This window comes from Gopherus evgoodei, chromosome 23 (genome assembly GCF_007399415.2).
Source record: "Gopherus evgoodei ecotype Sinaloan lineage chromosome 23, rGopEvg1_v1.p, whole genome shotgun sequence".
Classification (NCBI taxonomy): Eukaryota; Metazoa; Chordata; order Testudines; family Testudinidae; genus Gopherus; species Gopherus evgoodei.
Genome location: NC_044344.1, coordinates 7,652,661 through 7,670,959, shown reverse-complemented (window position 1 = coordinate 7,670,959; position 18,299 = coordinate 7,652,661). Strand labels below are relative to the sequence as shown.

At 48.3% G+C, this 18,299-nt stretch overlaps 1 protein-coding gene across 1 annotated transcript; it reads left to right on the top strand.

The window, feature by feature from the left end:
• The first annotated feature begins 1,639 nt into the window (after positions 1-1,639).
• Positions 1,640-18,002, top strand: LSM12 (LSM12 homolog). Its single transcript, XM_030541307.1, has 5 exons — positions 1,640-1,824; positions 4,118-4,251; positions 14,187-14,296; positions 16,012-16,138; positions 16,937-18,002. The coding sequence occupies exons 1-5, from the start codon at positions 1,704-1,706 to the stop codon at positions 17,027-17,029; spliced, it is 585 nt and encodes a 194-aa protein (XP_030397167.1). The 5' UTR covers positions 1,640-1,703; the 3' UTR covers positions 17,030-18,002.
• The last annotated feature ends 297 nt before the right edge of the window (positions 18,003-18,299 follow it).

Below are 18,299 nucleotides of genomic sequence, written 5' to 3'. Positions count from 1 at the left end.
GAATGATGATGTACAAAATGCTTCACCAGGGATAAGGAAACTGTGTGGGAGTTGATCCTTTTATTCTGCATCATAGCATCTTTGTAAGGCTCAGAGACATTTTTTTTGGGGTGTGCTGGATTTTGGTTGGTTGTGGGCTTGTTAGTTTGTTTGCACACATGCCACATGGCAAACTTTAGCCTGGATCCTAAAGTGAGATTTGCCCAAGTGCAGGAATCTAATCTCCGTGCAGGGATTGGGGCCTTTATTTGCATCATATGCATTCCACATTGCAGGATGCCTGAGTGGGATTTCTGTTTAGGCTGTACGCACTTCTGGGCTGGGGAACTGTCAGTAAAATGCTCGACTCGCTTGGGAGCGCTGCAGAAAAGGTGGCAAATAATAAATGCAAGATTTATTTTTTGTTGCTAATTTGCATTAACCCACTTTAGGATTTATTTAATGTAGCATTTCTGTAAGGGTGTGTGTGTGTGTATATAATATACATGCATTTCTGTAAGAGTGTGTGTGTGTATAATATACATGAATTTCTGTAAGGGGGTGTGTGTGTCTGCATATATAATATACATGCATTTCTCTGTGTGTGTGTGTAAATATATATATATATATATATAATATACATGCATTTCTGTAAGGGTGTGCGTGTGTGTATATATATATATATATAAAATATACATGCATTTCTGCAAGGGTGCGTGTGTGTGTGTATATATATAATATACATGCATATCTGTAAGAGTTGTGTGTGTGTATATATATATATAATATACATGCATTTCCGTAAGCGTGTGTGTATATATATATATATATAATATACATGCATTTCTGTAAGCGTGTGTATATATATAATATACATGCATTTCTGTGTGTATGTGTATGTATATATAATATACATGCATTTCTGTAAGAGTGTGTGTGTATATATAATATACATGCATTTCTGTAAGGGTATGTGTGTATATATATCTCATATACATACATTTCTGTAAGGAGGGTTTGTGTGTATATATAATATACATGCATTTCTGTAAGGGTATGTGTGTATATATATCTCATATACATACATTTCTGTAAGGAGGGGGTGTGTGTATATATAATATACATGCATTTCTGTAAGGGTATGTGTGTATATATATCTCATATACATACATTTCTGTAAGGAGGGTGTGTGTGTATATATAATATACATGCATTTCTGTAAGGGTGTGTGTGTATATATATCTCATATACATACATTTCTGTAAGGAGGGTGTGTGTATATATAATATACATGCATTTCTGTAAGGGTATGTGTGTATATATATCTCATATACATACATTTCTGTAAGGAGGGTGTGTGTGTATATATATAGTGTGGAATCTTTGCTGCATCCTACACAGAAATCCCTTCCCAAGGTCACACAATCCCACCTTGCATGGCTGGCCACGCCTCCTCCCTCCCCATGCCCCCACCCACTCCTCCTGACCACGCCCACCCACCGGCTCACATTTCCACCTCGCCTCGCCGGCTCCGCCCCTCCCCATCTCCTGCCTCTCAGGCCCCACCTCTCTCCTCCGGCCCCGCCTCCTTGCGCCGTGACGCCAGACGCCGCGCGGGGCGACGCGGCAGCGCCGCCCCGCCCTCCCCCGGCCGTGGCCCCGCCCCCCCGTGCCTGGCGTGGGGCTCCCTGTGGCTGCGCCGCGGCGGCCGCTGCTGAGACAAGATGGCGGCCCCGGGCGAGTACTTCAGTGTGGGCAGCCAGGTGTCGTGCCGGACCTGCCAGGAGCAGCGGCTGCAGGGCGAGGTGGTGGCCTTCGACTACCCCAGCAAGATGCTGGCGCTCAGTATCCGCCCGGGGCGGGGCTGCCGGCCGGGGAGCCTGTGGGCCCGGCGCCGGCCGGGGGGGGAGAGCCCGGGCCTGGCGGGGACCTGCTCAGGTGGGGGCCCCTCTGGCCGGGTCGGGGCTCTGCTGCGGCCTGGGAGTTGCCTGGCGCAGGGGGAGAGCAGCGGTGGGGGGGCTGGTGTGTGGGCAGGGTGGGGGGAGGGGTTGTGATCTGCCCTGGGGATTGCATGGGGGGGGGTGTCTGATCTAGCTGGGGCACTGTAGTGGGGGGAGAAGAGGCTGGGGGTGGCAATGCTGCCCGGCTTTGGAGGGAAAATGGAGCAGCTGAGTGGGGGAGGTTGAGTCTGATCATGCCTGGGGACACGTGTGTGTGTTTGTGTGTTGGAAGGGGATTTAAGGGCAAGAGGTAGATGCTCTGGGTAGCTTGCGTGGAGAAAGCGTGATATGTGCTTGCTTCTCTGTGTGGCCCACTCTTGGCTATACAGAGGTAGAAGCGGGGGATGGAGACATTGGCAATACATGAGCCCATCGTTCGTCTCTGGACACACTTGAAAAGTTTGCCTAAAAGAGGCCATGCAGGCCTCTCGCCACATGCTCAGGAAAGGCCTTGCAAGATGCCCCAAAGGTCGGTGTGCTCAGGCTCCTCAGCTCTGTGAGAGAGAGAAACCCCAGACTCTAAGTCCATACCACTGCCTCTGCGAGCTCGGTCTCCAACCTCCCCACCTCTGGGTGCTGCTAGCCAGTGTCAGGACAGTGTCTGAGCTGGCCTGGGGAGTGCTGCCTTGAACCCTTCAAAAGGAAGTGCCAGCAATATGAGTAGGTTGCTTTGTGGGATGTAACAATGGTTCCTCCCTCTCTGGCTTTATGGAGGAGGCAGTGCTATCTGGGTTTGAGGAGAATGTGGATTTTAATAGCAAAGGGAGGTTGAGAAGTAGGGTCAGATGGTCTAGCTTGTGGGCCAGGTTTTGATCCTTTTCCAGAGGAAAAGTATGTGATCTGGACACAGTGCTATGGGGAATGATGTACTTTCCCCAGTTTTCTCTCTCCTAAGTTGCTCCCTTTTTATGTGAGTTTCTGCAGGTGAGGGTTTCATATCAGCTGTGGTATTAACTTAGTCTGGTGGGAGGGAGATCTGATTGTTTTTTGCTTTTAAGCTGCAGGTGTCTCATTTATATGCATGAGACCAGTCTCCCTCCCCTCCTAGGAGTGGAGAGGCAATGCACAGAGCCATATGTCTAATGCAGTCTCCTCACACTATTAAACCCACCATCTCTCTCTGCCTTGATGTGTTCTTCTCTGCTTACTCTAGCAGACAGATGAAGGAGAGGAGGACTAACTATCCCTCTTCATCAGGAACAGATTGCGCAGGAATTAATGTCAGTTCTATAAAGGTTTTTCTGGGGGTGGCTAACTGGTGTCTAATTTACACTTTTCTGTCATTCTAGAAGTGTCAAACTACCTCAAACGCATGTAAGGTTTATGTTATTGAAAATGTGGTAATGAATGAGAAAGTCTCTTCTATGACTCTTTAGAGCTTGTCACCCGGTTATTATCTAGGTGAAAGCATTAATAGAGTAACCTGTGTTCAGGTTGCATCAGGTGGCATCTGCAGTAAGGGAATGATCTTGGTAGAGACTCTAGACCTAGTGTGTATCTGTTAAGGTTTGTCTATGTGAGCAAGTAATTCTGGAAAAGGTAGGGCATGAAATTAAAGCGCAATAGCTATCCATGCACACTCTCTTATTCCAGAATGAGTGCCTACACAGAGCTGTTCTGGAGTAGCTTATTCAGCAGTGGCTGATTTTGGTCAGTTTCTCCATGTAGATGATAAGCAAAGGCTTATTGACTGAGATCCATGCTGATCAGCGAAGCCTTGTCCCCACCACAGTCAAAACCGTGACATGAACCTCTCTAAGCTTCTTTGACTAGAGTGGGCAAGATTGTATGTACCCCTGAAAAGCATGCTGTAGATCGCACAGCATCTTAGGTTGTCTACAATGTAGTTATAACAATTATTAGCAAAAGAAAAGATCCTGTCCCATGGTCAGGGGAACCAGGCTAGCAGCAGCTGAGTTTAAATCGTTATGCTAGCACTGTTTCTGGTTTTTACTGCTGACCAATTGTTTCATTGTTATAGGGTTTAGTGTAGCAGAAGAACTTATCTGCTGAAAATCTAACTCTTCTATTGATCTGTTCTCTAAACTTCATCAAATAGCCCTCCTTACCAGTCATCTTTTTAGACTTGTTAAGTATGTCTGCCTGGATTTGTTTTCCTTAATGCTGTTTTCCTCCAGAATGTCCCTCTTCCAGTGGAAAGCCCAACCACGCAGATATCCTGCTCGTAAACTTACAGTATGTTTCAGAAGTGGAAATAATTAATGACCGCACGGAAACCCCTCCTCCTTTAGCTTCACTCAATGTTAGCAAGGTAAGGACCTGTTATCCTTTTGTATGCTCATGGATTTAGACTTGATTTGATTGACAGGAAGAGCTGAAAATCCGTTGCATTTCTTACTGTTAAAATGCCCTGCTTTGCACGATGTTTGCGTAGCGGACATTGCTTTTATGAATTTAAATCAGAATATTCATGTGCATGGTGCTATTCTGGTTCCCCATATACGGTGGAGCACAGAGATGTGCATTTAAGTTTCTATGTTAATGGGCAGTCTGGCCGTCTTTATACATAGTGAGCATCATTCAGGCCTAAAGTAGAGAATGTGGAGGGTTTTCTTCCAAGTTAACTAGTCCATGAACAAGTGAGTTCTTCATTGTGCAGATGAAAATGTGATGGTCTGGAACAGGGGTCGGCAACCTTTCGGAAGTGCTGTGCCGAGTCTTCATTTATTCACTCTGATTTAAGGTTTCGCGTGCCAGTCATACATTTTAACGTTTTTAGAAGGTCTCTTTCTATAAGTCTATAATATAGAACTAAACTATTGTTGTATGTAAAGTAAATAAAGTTTTTAAAATGTTTAAAAAGCTTAATTTAAAATTAAATTAAAATGCAAAGCCCCCCGGCCCGGTGGCCAGGATCCGGGCAGTGTGAGTGCCACTGAAAATCAACTTGCGTGCTGCCTTCGGCACGCATGCCATAGATTGCCTACCCCTGGTCTGGAATCTTGTGGCCATGCTTAATTAGCTGCATGTATTTTGCCAAAGCATAGTATGGAGCATACCTGGCTGAATGGAGCTAGAGGGGGAATGTATTACTGTCCGTTTCTTAGACTCATAGACTTTAAGGTCAGAAGGGACCATTATGATCATCTAGTCTGACCTCCTGCACAAGGAAACTGACAAGACCAACTTTTTTTAAGTCCTGGGTCCAACTTGCTGTTCAGCCAGGGCATCCATGATTTTAGTGCTGATCACCAGGCTTGGCTAGGTTGCTGGAGAGTAGACAACTGTTAGTACTGTATATGTGTATGCTTTTTGGACCTGTTGACGTTGTCAAAATCCAGGGGGCTTTTGGACCTGATTTCAACATGGCCTTGTCATGGACACTGGCTCTGTGGCTCAATCATCCTGAAGTGTGCCATAGCCTTGGTGTCTAAAGTGCTGTAGGTGCAATTTGGGACCACAGTATAGTGCACTCTGCACCATAAGACCCCACTCTGTCAGGTTTTTTCTGTCTTGTGACTGGACTCAAGCAAGGCTTATAGGATACACAGACCTATGATCCTAAGGCCACGTCTACATTATGGACACCACAGTGGCACAGCTGCAGCGCTGTAACACCTTTGGTGTAGAGACCTTTCAAACTATGCAGAAGAGGTTTTTCTGTTGCTGTTGGAGTGCCATCTCCCTGAGCAACTGCAGCTATGTTGACAGAAGCATTCTTACCATTCACCTAGCTGCATCCATGCTGGGGGTTAGATCTGCATAGCTATGGTGTTTGGGTGTGGATTTTTCAGATCCTGAGTGCTGTAACTACATCTGCCTAACTTTTAAGTGTAGACTAGGCCTAATAATGGCAAGATGGCATCTGAATATTAAAGGTGTGTGAAGTGGCAGAGACCGAAGGCTTCCTGCGATCGGTACCTCAGTGACTAATGTTTCTGTTCTGTTAGCATCTCTTCTTCTAGAAAAACTGCAGCTGTGTAGATCTCTCCGCTTCCTGCTGAAGCCCTGGTATCTCAGCAGTAGAAAATGAGACAATGCTGCCCTTGCAACACAGCAGGAAGTGAAGAGTAACTTTCCCGTGTCTAAGTGCAGTGGAAATCTAGGTAGATGGATTACGATCACCCGAGCTGGAATTTAGCCAGGACACTAGGGCTAACACCCATAGTCTTCTATAAAGTGCAGCAGACTCTTCTGTGACCACAAGCGATCAGGATCTCTCAGCCAAAAAATAACTTGCTTGATTGTGCTGTCTCCTTGCAGTGCTGACATAGGGTTGTGCATTCATTGCTCACGGAGCTTGCCATCAGCTGAGGCTCTCATCACTGCTACCTGCAGCACCCAGGTTTTCTTTGGCAGGTGGTGTAATCAAGAACTGATGTTGTTGGCTACAAAATCGCAGGTCAAAAGAGCTTTTATTTGTTTCCCATTTTGGAGGTGATTCGGGCAGGTTAATACTTAAGCTGTCACCCTTCCAGCCCATGTTTGCTGTGTGCACTTGCTTTAGTCAATCTCCAATGGATGGGAATCCACTGGAGTTTTCCTGCTCTTGTGAGCAGGTCAGAGTTCTTATGGTGGGAAAGCACAGAAGCCTTGAAAGACGTGGAGCGGTCAGTTGTATCTCAGGGATCTCTGTGTAAATTGACTGTAACTTCCCCTCTAAAATAGATCATTTCTGGTTTTTGGGAGGTGCTGTCTGAGAAACGGAAAGGGAAATTATCTTGTGCAGTCAAGTAAGTTGGATGCTTTGTACTAAATGCCCCAGCCAACTGAGCTGGGAAAGGAACTTAGGGTTTTGCATGCTCAGTACTGGTTGTCTAATGGCACACTGGAGTGTTGGAGAAAGGCTTTAGCCCGTAACTGCACGGTAGACAAATACATCTTTCAGCTGCATGTCAGTGTCATCTTTGTGAGGGAGGGAATGGACACAGTTTCTGGCAGGGCTGACTCGGCTTGATGGGACTTTTGGGGGGTTAGCATTCTTTCAAGCTAAAATCGGAGGGCAAGCGGTCAAAATTAGAGATTTGGAAGCTTCAGGGTATAGGTAAATTTTGGGGATTGGCTTTGTTAATCAATTAATTTTAAAGTGGAAGGAGGTTTCAAGGCAAAAAATGCAGTCGAGAAAAGCAATCTTAAGCAGGGTGTGGCTGCCATCTTTAAGGAAGTGTTTAGAGGTGATAAGGCAGACCTCCTGTTTATATTAAAAAATCTCTGACCCAGATGGTGGTGGTTTCTAACAGACAAGAGTATTTGTGATGGGTAGAGTTCCCACTATAGCAGCAAACTACACTATACAAGCCATCCACAGTACGGTAACATGGTACGGTACCTAGGAACCGCAGGCTTTGTCCCTAAACACAAGTGTCCTCCTTTTGTGGCATTGTCTGTGGCTTACGTGAGTTTCCTTTTGCTTATTGATGGATTATCATGTTGACAAGGTATCAAATGACCCAATTACTGTAGAGATTTAATTACATCTTGGAGCTGCATCAACTGCTGTAACTGTAAATGCAGCTAGTTAGATGTAATAGACGTTCAGGCCTTACATGGCTATGGGGAGAGGGGAAATCACTGTATGCATAACACATTTAAAAGTGTATTAACTAACATACTTACTTAATTACAGACATTTGGTTAGTTAGTTTTGCTGGAAGGAAGGCTCTATAAAAATTCTTCAGTGCAAGAATCCCACATCAAATTGTAATTCCACTGGCAGTTTCAAGTGTCCAGAAATCTGTCTGTATTCTCATAATAAAAAAAAAAATCTTTGCCTGTCTGAGACAACTGCAGCATTTCATATCTCTTGCATTTACAAAACTCCTCTTCCAAAAGCTGGTGTGTAGGGTGTTGACTGGAAAATAGTGCAAACTGCTAGTGTCAGAGGAAGGAAATCATGCTACTAGGGGATGTAGAGAAGATCTTAACTGAGTACAGATTTCATATAGGAAGAAGGGGAATGATGTACGAAGATGGAAATAGAGAGCTGCCATTTAAAACAAGAAAGAAAGTATTAGTCTACAGCAGTCCCAGGTGTGAATGGAAGAATGGGGGACAGGGGAATGGATGTTGGAGTATCTGTTGCAGGTGGAAGTCTAAGGCAGGGTGGGGAAGAAATCCTGGATGCAGCACAAATGAAAGAGCTCTGCTCTGGGAAGGGGAACTGAGGTGAGCAGAGTGAGCAGGCAGGGAAAGTGGAGAAAAAACTTTAGTTTAGATGAAACTTAAAAACTAGGAGAGAGCTGTGAATAGGACTGGTAAATGGATATGCTGCTAGAAGGCAGGATGGAGAGAGGGTGACAGCGAGACTTTCACTGCAGGAAGCATAAGCATATGGTATTTGTGATGCCTACGGGACTGGGCTGTAAGAGATTATAAAAGGGAATTGCCAAGAATTAAATGAGTAGATAATGAGGATGTTTGGTCAAGATGTGGCTGAACAAAGACAATTTTGTGGTTGCAGTGGTGGGCAAACCAGGGAGATGTTCTGGAAGGGATCTGACTTGAGGACTGTTCAATCTATGGCCTTGGGAGCAGAGAAGAGGAGTTAGAGAAAGGAGAACTGTGAAACAAAACATTATTACCCCAGGTGCAAATGTTGTCCTTTGACTAATTTAGTGTTAATTTCGGTGGTGTGTTCAGGCCAGGAGCTGGCAGTCCCCTTGGGACGCTGAAGTCTCGAGGAATGAGTTTAAGGAGCTAGAATAACATAGCCACAAGATGGCCTGTGTATGGCCTGGGTGGAGACTTGTTGGATGCAGTGTACACAGTGGTTTGAAGGGAGGCTTTAAAATAGATGGCTTTGGGGCTGGTCAACCACTTTGTTATGATCCCTGTGTTCAGCCGCATACAACCAGTAAACCTCAGCTGCCTCCTAGAATCCTTTCCCTTGGCTGCTCAGCTCTGCAGAGAGGATGCCACAGGGACTGGCACAGTGGCTCAGCGTGCTCCTGGGGCCGGAGACACGGCTGCAAACAGCATAGTCCATTTCAGTGAAAGGCTAGCTAGAGATTGGCGTCTGGCTCACCTGTTGTAACGAGAACACTGGTTTATACTGACATGGTTACTAATGTGAGCTTGTTTAGCCTGTGCTATGAGATGTCACTCTGCATCTGTACAGCTCTGAACTGGGAGGGGGCCTCTTGGGATAAGAGGGCAACTGGTCTGTTTGTCTAATTAACTTAGTTGCCATTTAGTACTGGGGGGTGGGGGTGGCAGGAGGAGTCTCGGGGCATGACAACTGAGGAATGTGACCAGGCAGCTTATTGTAACTCTCTGACTTTCTTCTAGTCTTGCATGTATTCGTATCATTCATACATACGTGAATAGGGAAGGGAAGTGACTCATCCATTCATAGAATTATTGCACAAGGTGTATAGCTGAAATCTGCTTAATAGGCTCATAGTAGCAAGTTCAGATGCTCTTTGGAGACAGGGGGAGCTGGAACGGCAGAGTATATCTGACAGTCAGACTGCTTTGAGTGCTTGAATTGGAAACTGTGTAAACGAGGTTTTTGCAGATGCAGTTAATTTTTCTCTTCTGTAGCTAGCAGTGTGAAGTAATAAAGCACATCCTGTGAGCTCAGATGCTCGTTCTGTAAGGACCCTTCAGATTAGGAGCTCGATATGTGGGATTAATGAACACCAGTAAATGAGTTTGTTGCCCTTAGTTTCATTCTTCAGCGGGTGACTAAGTACATTGTTCTGGTCAAGCTGAGGGCTGGAATTCTAGGTGTTTCCCCTGGATCCCTCCTTATTTGTAGGTGGACTAAAGCACTGTTTGTCAAGAGGGGAGGAATCCCTAAAGCATTCTTTGAATGTTGTCTGCAAGGCTTAGACGAGCTTTGCTTTGCTTTACCGTGTTTGCGTTCCAGGCTGAGGGTGAAGACGGGGATATGAGCTCACGGGCAGCAGCGGCTGCGTTCCCTCAATCAGTCTGGCAGCGTGTGGGACTGGCCACTTGGTACTGACACTGTGGGCTGCTGTGTAGGTCGCATTGTAGCAGTCCCCTGCCGAGGAGATTTGCTCCCTCCGGTGTAATTGTTGCTACTTTTCTTGCAAAGGCAGGGTCCCCACTAAGACCTGCCTGGTCTCTCCTGCATGTTCTCTTACATGCCAGGCCAGTCAGCTCCCAAATGGACAAAGAGCCTGTCCGAGCATCCAGCTCTCTCAATGCAGAGGATTCTTCTGCTCAGCGCTTCGCAATGTCTTGTCAAACACAAGAAGCCGGGAATAAACTGCTGCTTGTGTGTGATAAGGATGAGCTCTTCTCTGGCTGCCCAGTCTCTCAGCTGCAGAGCGGGGTGCATTACAAGTCCAGCCTTCACTTTGAGCAAGGCCATGCAAGCTACCATCCTGTTTAAATGAGGCAACCTGGCGGCTTCTAGGGCTGTGATCACCAGGAGCATTCTCTCTGCTGACAGTGAGGTGAACCAACCATACTTTGCTATAGGAACCCTTAAAGCAACACTTCTCAGGCAAAAAATCCCTGCTTCCGCTAGTCGGGGCAACTGCTTTCCAGCAGCCACACAGAAACATGGTTGTTGCTTTGTGTAGGTTACCAAAACTGTGTTGAAATGAGTCTCATAATCAAGCTACCAGGTGAGACTGGTTCTGAGTGATCTTTAACTAAGCCACCAATCGGCAGCACCCTCTTTTGGTGTTACAGCTTCACAGTTCTTCAGTAAAAGACGTTAGGGGCACATGAGAAGGAATTGGAACAGTGTCCCAATGAGTGTCCTTCATCTAAGCACCGAAACAAGACACAACTGACTATTTTTTTGGCTAAATATTTTCTCCCTCTGTGGATGGGAGGGGGGATTGATCCTTTGCTATTGTTGAGAATTGTAGCAAAGTTCCTCTGCTTTCTGGGGCTTAGGATTTTCACACTGGGAAGAGGAGAGCAGAGAATCTTGATAATGCGTCTCATAGCTGTGTGAAATGTGCCATTCCTAGCTAATCAACAGTGACTTTCCTTGGATAGTTGGGGTGAGCCTTTGGGAAGACTTTGCCCTGGGACAGGCTGTTTTGCAAGTTGGTTTTGTATCTATAGAAGATGCTTTCTAGGGGTCAGCTGGCATGAGATGCTTTCTCCTTTATGGCAAAGAAGCATCTCCATTCTGCTGACAGTCTGTTAACTGTACCCCTTTCATCCGTGTTCTATGTGCTGGGAATGGATCCCTCTCATCGGTGTGTTGGCTTGCTTTATCTTTTTGTGGTGTGCTGTAGCACGGGGGTTCTCAACCTTTTTCTTTTGGAACCCGCCTCCCCCCCTTAACTCCCATGGCCCACCTGTGCCACAACTAGTTTTCTGCATGTAAAAGCCAGGACTGGCATTAGGGGTAGCAAACAGGGCAATTGCCTGGAGCCCCATGCCACAGGGGCACCCCCGCAAAACTAAGTTGCTCAGGCTTCAGCTTCAGTCCTGGGTGGGAGAGCTCAGGACCCTGGGCATCAGCCCCATGCAGTAGGGATTCAGCATTCTGCTCTGGGCGCCAGCGAGTCTAACACACTGGCCCTGCTTGGTGGACACCTCCCCCCCCCGCAAAAAAAACCTCACAGCCCCCCCCGGGGGCCCCGGACCCCTGGTTGAGAACCACTGCTGTAGCATGCTTTAGAGATGTCACAAGTATCCTAGTTTACTGGTTTCTCATTCAAGCCCTAGGATGAGCAGAGGGGCCTGTTTTGTGCTCTGCAGATCTCCTCTGACTCTGATAACTGAAGTTTGACGTAGAGGGAAGGAAACTTCCTTTTGTAACAGGGATTTTTTCCCATAACTGATTAAAACTGCATTGCTGGTTGTTTCTTAAAATACACCTCATGACCACATTTTCCATAGAAACATTGAGCAGCTTTTAGGTCACACATCTAACGCTGCAGTGATCTCTGCCAGTCAGAACTGTTGACTTTGAGTTTTGCAGGGCTTACAGTATGCGGACGCACTACCAGCTGGGTAATGTAGCAGTGGGTTACTGCTGACTGCAGTTGGCCTTTGTAAAAGGCCTTGTAGCAAAATAACCTCTGATTGGTTTGGGTCCCATGGGTTGACTATGGGGCTGTAGGTCAGTCTGGCTTTTATAAAAAATAAAAATAAAAATGAATGACCCTGAGCAGAGGGAGGATAGTCCTGCTTTGTGACCAGCACCCCACTTCTGAGCAGAGTGCAGGAAATGCTTGATGGTTTCCATCTCTCCACATACTTCACAAGCACTAAGGCCTTGTCTACACGGGGAAATTGACCAGCATAATTATTGTGGAAAAACTATTCGGCTATAACTATTCTGGTAGAACTTAGCTCTTTATAAATATATCAGAGGGATAAATATCTAAGCTTAGTACCAATGTGGACACAAGAACAAATGAATATAAACTGGACACTAGGAAGTTTAGGCTTGACATTAGATGAAGGTTTCTAACCATCGGAGGAGTTATTCCAACATAACTCTGCTGGTCTAGTTCCCTGTGTAGACAACCCCTCATAACCCTAATAACCCACCTGCTGTTGATACCTGAAATGACCAAGATTCTGAAATTAGGAGACAGGCAGTTCTGCTGCTGTGTATTTGACAGCACATAATCTTTTTCTCCTGGGTGTGTGCGCTTTGCACAGAAATGAGGGGCCCAAAATAGGAGAATGTGACTGTAAAGCCCCAAAGTTGTCCAGGGACTCCAGGGCAGGTGTATTTACTAAAACCACCTTAAAAAGACTAGACTGGCTGTTTTTTTTAACTTAGATACATGAAGGTCTTTGGATGAGGAGGGCAAAGGCCTGTATGCATCCTCTACTTTTTGCTATCATCAAACTAACTTAACTTGTGAGCTGAACCATGAAGTGCAGAGATGCGTATTTAACGTGTGGGAAACATGCATAGCATGAGCATTTAAAGTACCTAACTTCCAATGTAGTACCTGATGCAAACGGGCATCCTACACTTTCCCCAGTAGGCTTTCTCTGTGTGATGGAAACGGCATCTTGCTTGTCTCGCTAGTCCAAATCCAGCCCTGATCAAACAAGCTGCTACTACCTGGCTGGTCTGTGATCTGGCACTTTGATCCATACTGCGTTAGTAGGAATCTGTGTCACGGTTTTAGGTGGGGCTTGTTGGCCATCTCCTCTGAGAGGCCAAGCACTGAATGGGTTGGAGACTTGCCCTTGGAGGTTCCCTGTGAGGTGCTGATGGCAGGCAGTGAGTGGGAACCTGGAACTTGGGCTTGCAAAATGACCATGAAAATATTGTTTGTCCCCCACCCCCCATAACGGAAGCTTCTAGGCTGTGAGCACCGTAAGGCAGGGACTCTTTCATTAGCTCTGCATAGTGCCCATCCCAGTGGGGCCCTGATCCTGGCTGAAGCCTCTGGGCACTATGATAATAAAAGTCACCTTGCTGTTACCAGGGCAACTCACAGTGAAAATAACTTGTATCTTACCCACCTGCCCCCAAAAAGTCCAGCTTGGCTCAGTGAGCGGGTAAGTGTGTATTATCTGTGTTACAGTCATGCCTGGAAGGGACAGTCCTGGACTAGGCCCCCAAAGTGTCATGCCAACACGCAACAAAAGATGGCCTTGCCCCATAGAGGTGACAATCAAAGGTGCCCAGGGGTCTTGATTTTTCAGAGATGCTCATGTGACACCGTCTCACAAACCTGACAGTTACTTAAATAAGCTAAGGTCGGGCAGCATAAAGCCTGTTTATAGCTCCCTGCCTGCAGCTGATTGGATTTACGGCTCCCGTGGTGGAGCGGATATCGCAGAGCTGTAAAATAGAATGTAAGTGATGAGACTAGGAATACGTCTCCTTTGAATAGTCAGAACTGTTTATAGTGGGACTGAATCAAGGGAGGAGTGCATGGTCCTTCGGATGCGCCAGCTGCCTGAGAGGAGACGGTCCCTGCCCCAGAGATCTTACAGTCTCCGAGAGCTTTATACTCGGACCACTCAGGAGCCCAGGGCATCTCCGAACGCTGGGTTAGAGCATTGTTGCTTGCACCGGCATGGTCCTGACGTCTTTCTGCTGAAGTCTGTTGCTCCATTTCATTTCCCCTGTGTTTACTTCGGTAAGGCATGGACCAGGTTTTATTTCTGTAACTGGCTGCCTTTATGCAGACAGTTTCACCGGCAGGATTCACCTCTGTCAAATGCAGACCGGCCAGTCTTAATTTCTCTTTGCCTCTCCCGCTCTTCCACTTGGGACTCTGCTGTTTGTGGTAAAAAAATCATTAACTCTCTGGGTCTTTGTTTCCCTCCCTCCAGCTTGCCAACAAAGCACGGACGGAGAAGGAAGAGAAGATGAGCCAGGCATATGCAATTAGTGCTGGTGTGTCTCTGGAGGGACAGCAGCTTTTCCAGACTATACATAAGACGTAAGTTAGCTGCTGGGAGGTGGCTGGGAGGTCTTGCTGTTTCCTTCACCCTCGGGTACGTGCATGCGCCTGTGTTCTCCAGCGGGCGGGGTAACTCTTCCTGGGACGGATTCCGAAAGCCTCCCTCTCGCTGGTGGTCTCCGTCTAGTCACTCGCAACTGCCAATACGTGTAACAGGACCTCCAGGCTCCTCTGGGCTGGCCCCGCGTCCAGGGTTGCTGCTCTCTCTCATTGCCATGTGCACTGTCGGGCCTTCCATGGACTCTGATCTGCTGCCGATAGACTGGCCAAGCTGCCAACTGCTCCTCTGGGCTGCACATCAGCTCACTATGTAGTGTAGGTGAAAGTGGCCCCATGGGACTGAGAGTCTCAACCCTGCCTAGCCTCCTCAAATTACAGCTGGCGCTGTGCCATTTCAACCCTCACCCTGGCCTGTGGCAGCCTGCGGCCTTGTGAGCGATTGGGCTACAGTGCAAATGGTTTGATTTGCCGATGTGCCAGCCCGGAGCCCAGTCTAGTGTTACAGGGACACGGGACAGCTCCCACGCTTGGGAACGCAATCAGATCTGCAGTTCCTCAGCGTGCGCTGAACGTGCTCCCTGCCTGGCTTGCACCTTAACCCGGCAGACTGACTTGTAACTGGGGCGACGTAACTCCAAGCCCACAACAACGGCTCTGAGTGATGTACGCCTCCTGCCGCTAGACGGATCTCTCATCAGGACGCCACTTCCCGTAGTCCTTCCCTGTGGTGCCGGCTGTGCCTTCAAGGATGTACTGGCTGCTGGCCAGCCGCGCCCCCAAGGGTGGGTCATTGGGGCGGGGCATTGGCTGACTCCTGTCTGCAGTGATCTGGCTTCAGAGCTGCTACTGCCAGTGTTGGGAACTGACAGGGCCCTTGTGAAACCCAGGGGAGGAGGGGAGATTTAGGGTTCTGGAGCTGCTGGGCAGTAGTGGATGTGGGTGTGTGAACGACAGTACGCTTCTACCCTGATAGAACGTGGGTTCGCATACAACGCGGTCAAGCTCTGACATGCTGCTCTGAGCAGCGTGTTAAGGGGGCCAGGGCAGATGAGTTGGATAAGGGGCAGAGGGTCTTGGGGGCAATCAGGGGCTTACCCCCACCCCCACTCCACCCCACATCTAGGAGGCAGGACCTGTGGGGGGGTAATTTTGGGGGCCCCAGAGTGGCCCGGGGGATTAGCAGGGGGCCCGGGAGCAGCCTGCTCTGCTTCCCCCGGCCCCAGCCGTGTGGCTTGGGGGAGGGGGCTTGGAGGAAGGGATTCCCCCCGCACTCACCAGCAGCGGCAGAAGTGGAGCAGCCTGGCCCCAGCCGCTGCACTCCGCTTCCCACCACAGGTGAGTACGGGGGGCGTCTTTTCCCCAACCTCTCCACGCTCACCGGCGGCCGGAAGCAGAGCACCGCGGCTGGGAGGTGGTGGAGTGGAGCAGCCTGGGGCCACGCTGTGTGCCTGTCGGGGCGGGGGGTGTGGATAGGGGTTGGAGCAGTCAAGACGGGGAGCAGGGGGGTTGGGTTGGGTGGGGTCCTGAGGGTGATTAGGGACAGGGATCTCTGGAGGGAGCAGTCAGGGAACAAGGAACGAGGGGGCCAACGCAGTTTCAGCTATAACGTGGTGAGTTTTTTTGACTCCCAGGGACTGCGTTCTATTGGGGTAGAGGAGTATCAGTAAAATCCTGCCCTGTTTTGCCTCTCCCAGCATTAAAGACTGTAAATGGCAAGAGAAGAACATAGTGGTGATGGAAGACGTCGTTATCGCTCCTCCGTACCAAGTGGAAAACTGTAAAGGCAAGGAGGGAAGTGCCCTGAGTCACGTACGCAAAATAGTGAGTAGCGGGAGGGTGACTCCCCCGACGTAGGTACCCATGGGACCCCATTATGGTCATGTGGAAGGACCCTTTCCCCTGCTCCGCGCTGTCCGCTCCCAACGAGGAATGGTGCATTATGTAACTACTGTTCCTATCAGTGCCTGAAGTGGGGGTTTGAATCAAGCAGGAAATAGTTTAAAAGGTCTGTCTCCTAATGGTTCACTGAAGGGGCCTGGCGTCTCCTGTACCCACTTCTGTGGAACCCCTCACTATGGAGCCAAGCCGCTTACAAGGCTGGACTCTGCTGTCCGGTCCCCGTCCCGGTTTTACTGCTGGAGCAGTCAGGCTGGGGAAGGAGTTAAGGGTTTGATATTAAAGCTTTATCCACTGAAGAGTTGTGATCTCCCTGGCACCCATCCCCAGGCCACATAGACCATTCTCTGGGGACGAGTCCAAGACTTGGCCTTGCCATCCCATACTGCCTGTGACTGGGTCTGCCTCCTTGCAGTCCAGCATGTAGGACAAATGCAGCTATTGAGTTCTAGCTGAAACACTGGCGGTCTCCGTCTACCCGGCTGAAGGAGATGGAGCATGTGTCCCTAATCCCCATCCCAGCTGTTGCAGATCCCACAATGCTGGTCACGACGATTGCTTCTGGTCACCACGGACCACTTTCACGCATGTACTCTGCACCCTCCCCGCCTGGTGGCACCCACTAGACCCAGTCACCCCCGTTTGCCCGCTGTGTGAAACTGTACAATTAAAACCCAGCAATGTTGATCCATCTTTTCCCTTTTTCTCTTCCCCCTTGGCCAGGTTGAGAAACATTTTAGAGATGTGGAAAGCCAAAAGGTAATGCAAGGTTCACAAGCACAGCAAACACAGAAGGAAGCCGCCCTCTCATCCTGAGTCCTGCCCCCTTCCGATCACCAAGGGCACTCTTCCAAGATCCAGCAGAAGCCGACATGATTTCTTCAAAGGAGACCGGGGCGGGGGAGGGCCAGGGTTATATTTTATTTCCCGGGGGCTCTTTAACAGGGAGCTCACCACTTCCAAACTTTAGACTTTAAAACAAAAAAAGTGAATAATTTAAAAGATCATCCATTACTTGACTAACAACCTTTCTTTTTCTTCGCCATGTTTTCTCCTAGGACAGTCGGACTTTGTTAATTTTATTTTTGACTTCCTCTCTTCTTCCGCCACCCCACACAACACCCCCCCCTTTTATTTTTGTAAAGGGGGGGGTCCGCCATTCTCCCCTCCCTCCTTTGACTTAGGAGAATCTGCTCTTCCCCCAACACCCTGATAAAAATAAAAGTAACAATCTGACTGTGTTAACTGAATCGGGGCCTTTCTGCCACCGGCATGGTCCCGTTTTAATTTTGTTTTGCACAGGGCAAGGCTTGAATTAGTCTTATTTTTCTTATCTTTAAATATATATATGAATATATATATTAAAATGTTCTTTAAATATTTTCTGCTTCTAGCAGTTCTCTTCACCGGGATCATGGCAAAAAAAGAAACCCTCCCCACCCCTAATTGGCCCTGGCAGACTTGGTGACTTTGCGTGTGACGCTCCGGAGAGTTCGCACCCATTAAGACTGGGGATTTGGGGGGCAGGAGAGCCCAGGAGGTGGTGGTGCTCCTGAAATCGTAAACCGCTTCTGACCACTTTCTTACTGTCCTGTTCTGAAGGCGAGTTGGCCCACTCTGGGAAGAAACAGGCGCTAGGAATAACACAGGGTGGTGCTGCTAATTTACCCCTCTCTGCCTCCCACAGTATGGTACCGCAAAGCCGTCTCTCATCCACAGTGGGCTGGGAGATCCAGCGACACGGTGGCTTTCTCGTGCATTGGCTCACGTCACTGAATACTGTGCCTGTTAGATCGTGCGTAGGCTTCTGTCTTCTTTCAAGGTTTAAAATTATCCAAATGATCTTGGATAGCAGCTCGTTTGTGTTGGATCCCCTTTCTGTTCCAGACATACGTGCGTCTGGGATCCTTACAAGCTGGGACACGGTTTGTATACGTCCGAGTGCCCGGGCAGAGAGCTCGGGGGTCTGTGCTCCATTTGCTAAGAGAGCACGCGGGCTTCTGTCACTGTCGAACCCAACCCTAAAAGTCTTTAGTCACTGGGCTGCTTTCCCCTGTCCTGTACCGTACCCAGCTGGCAGTCATGC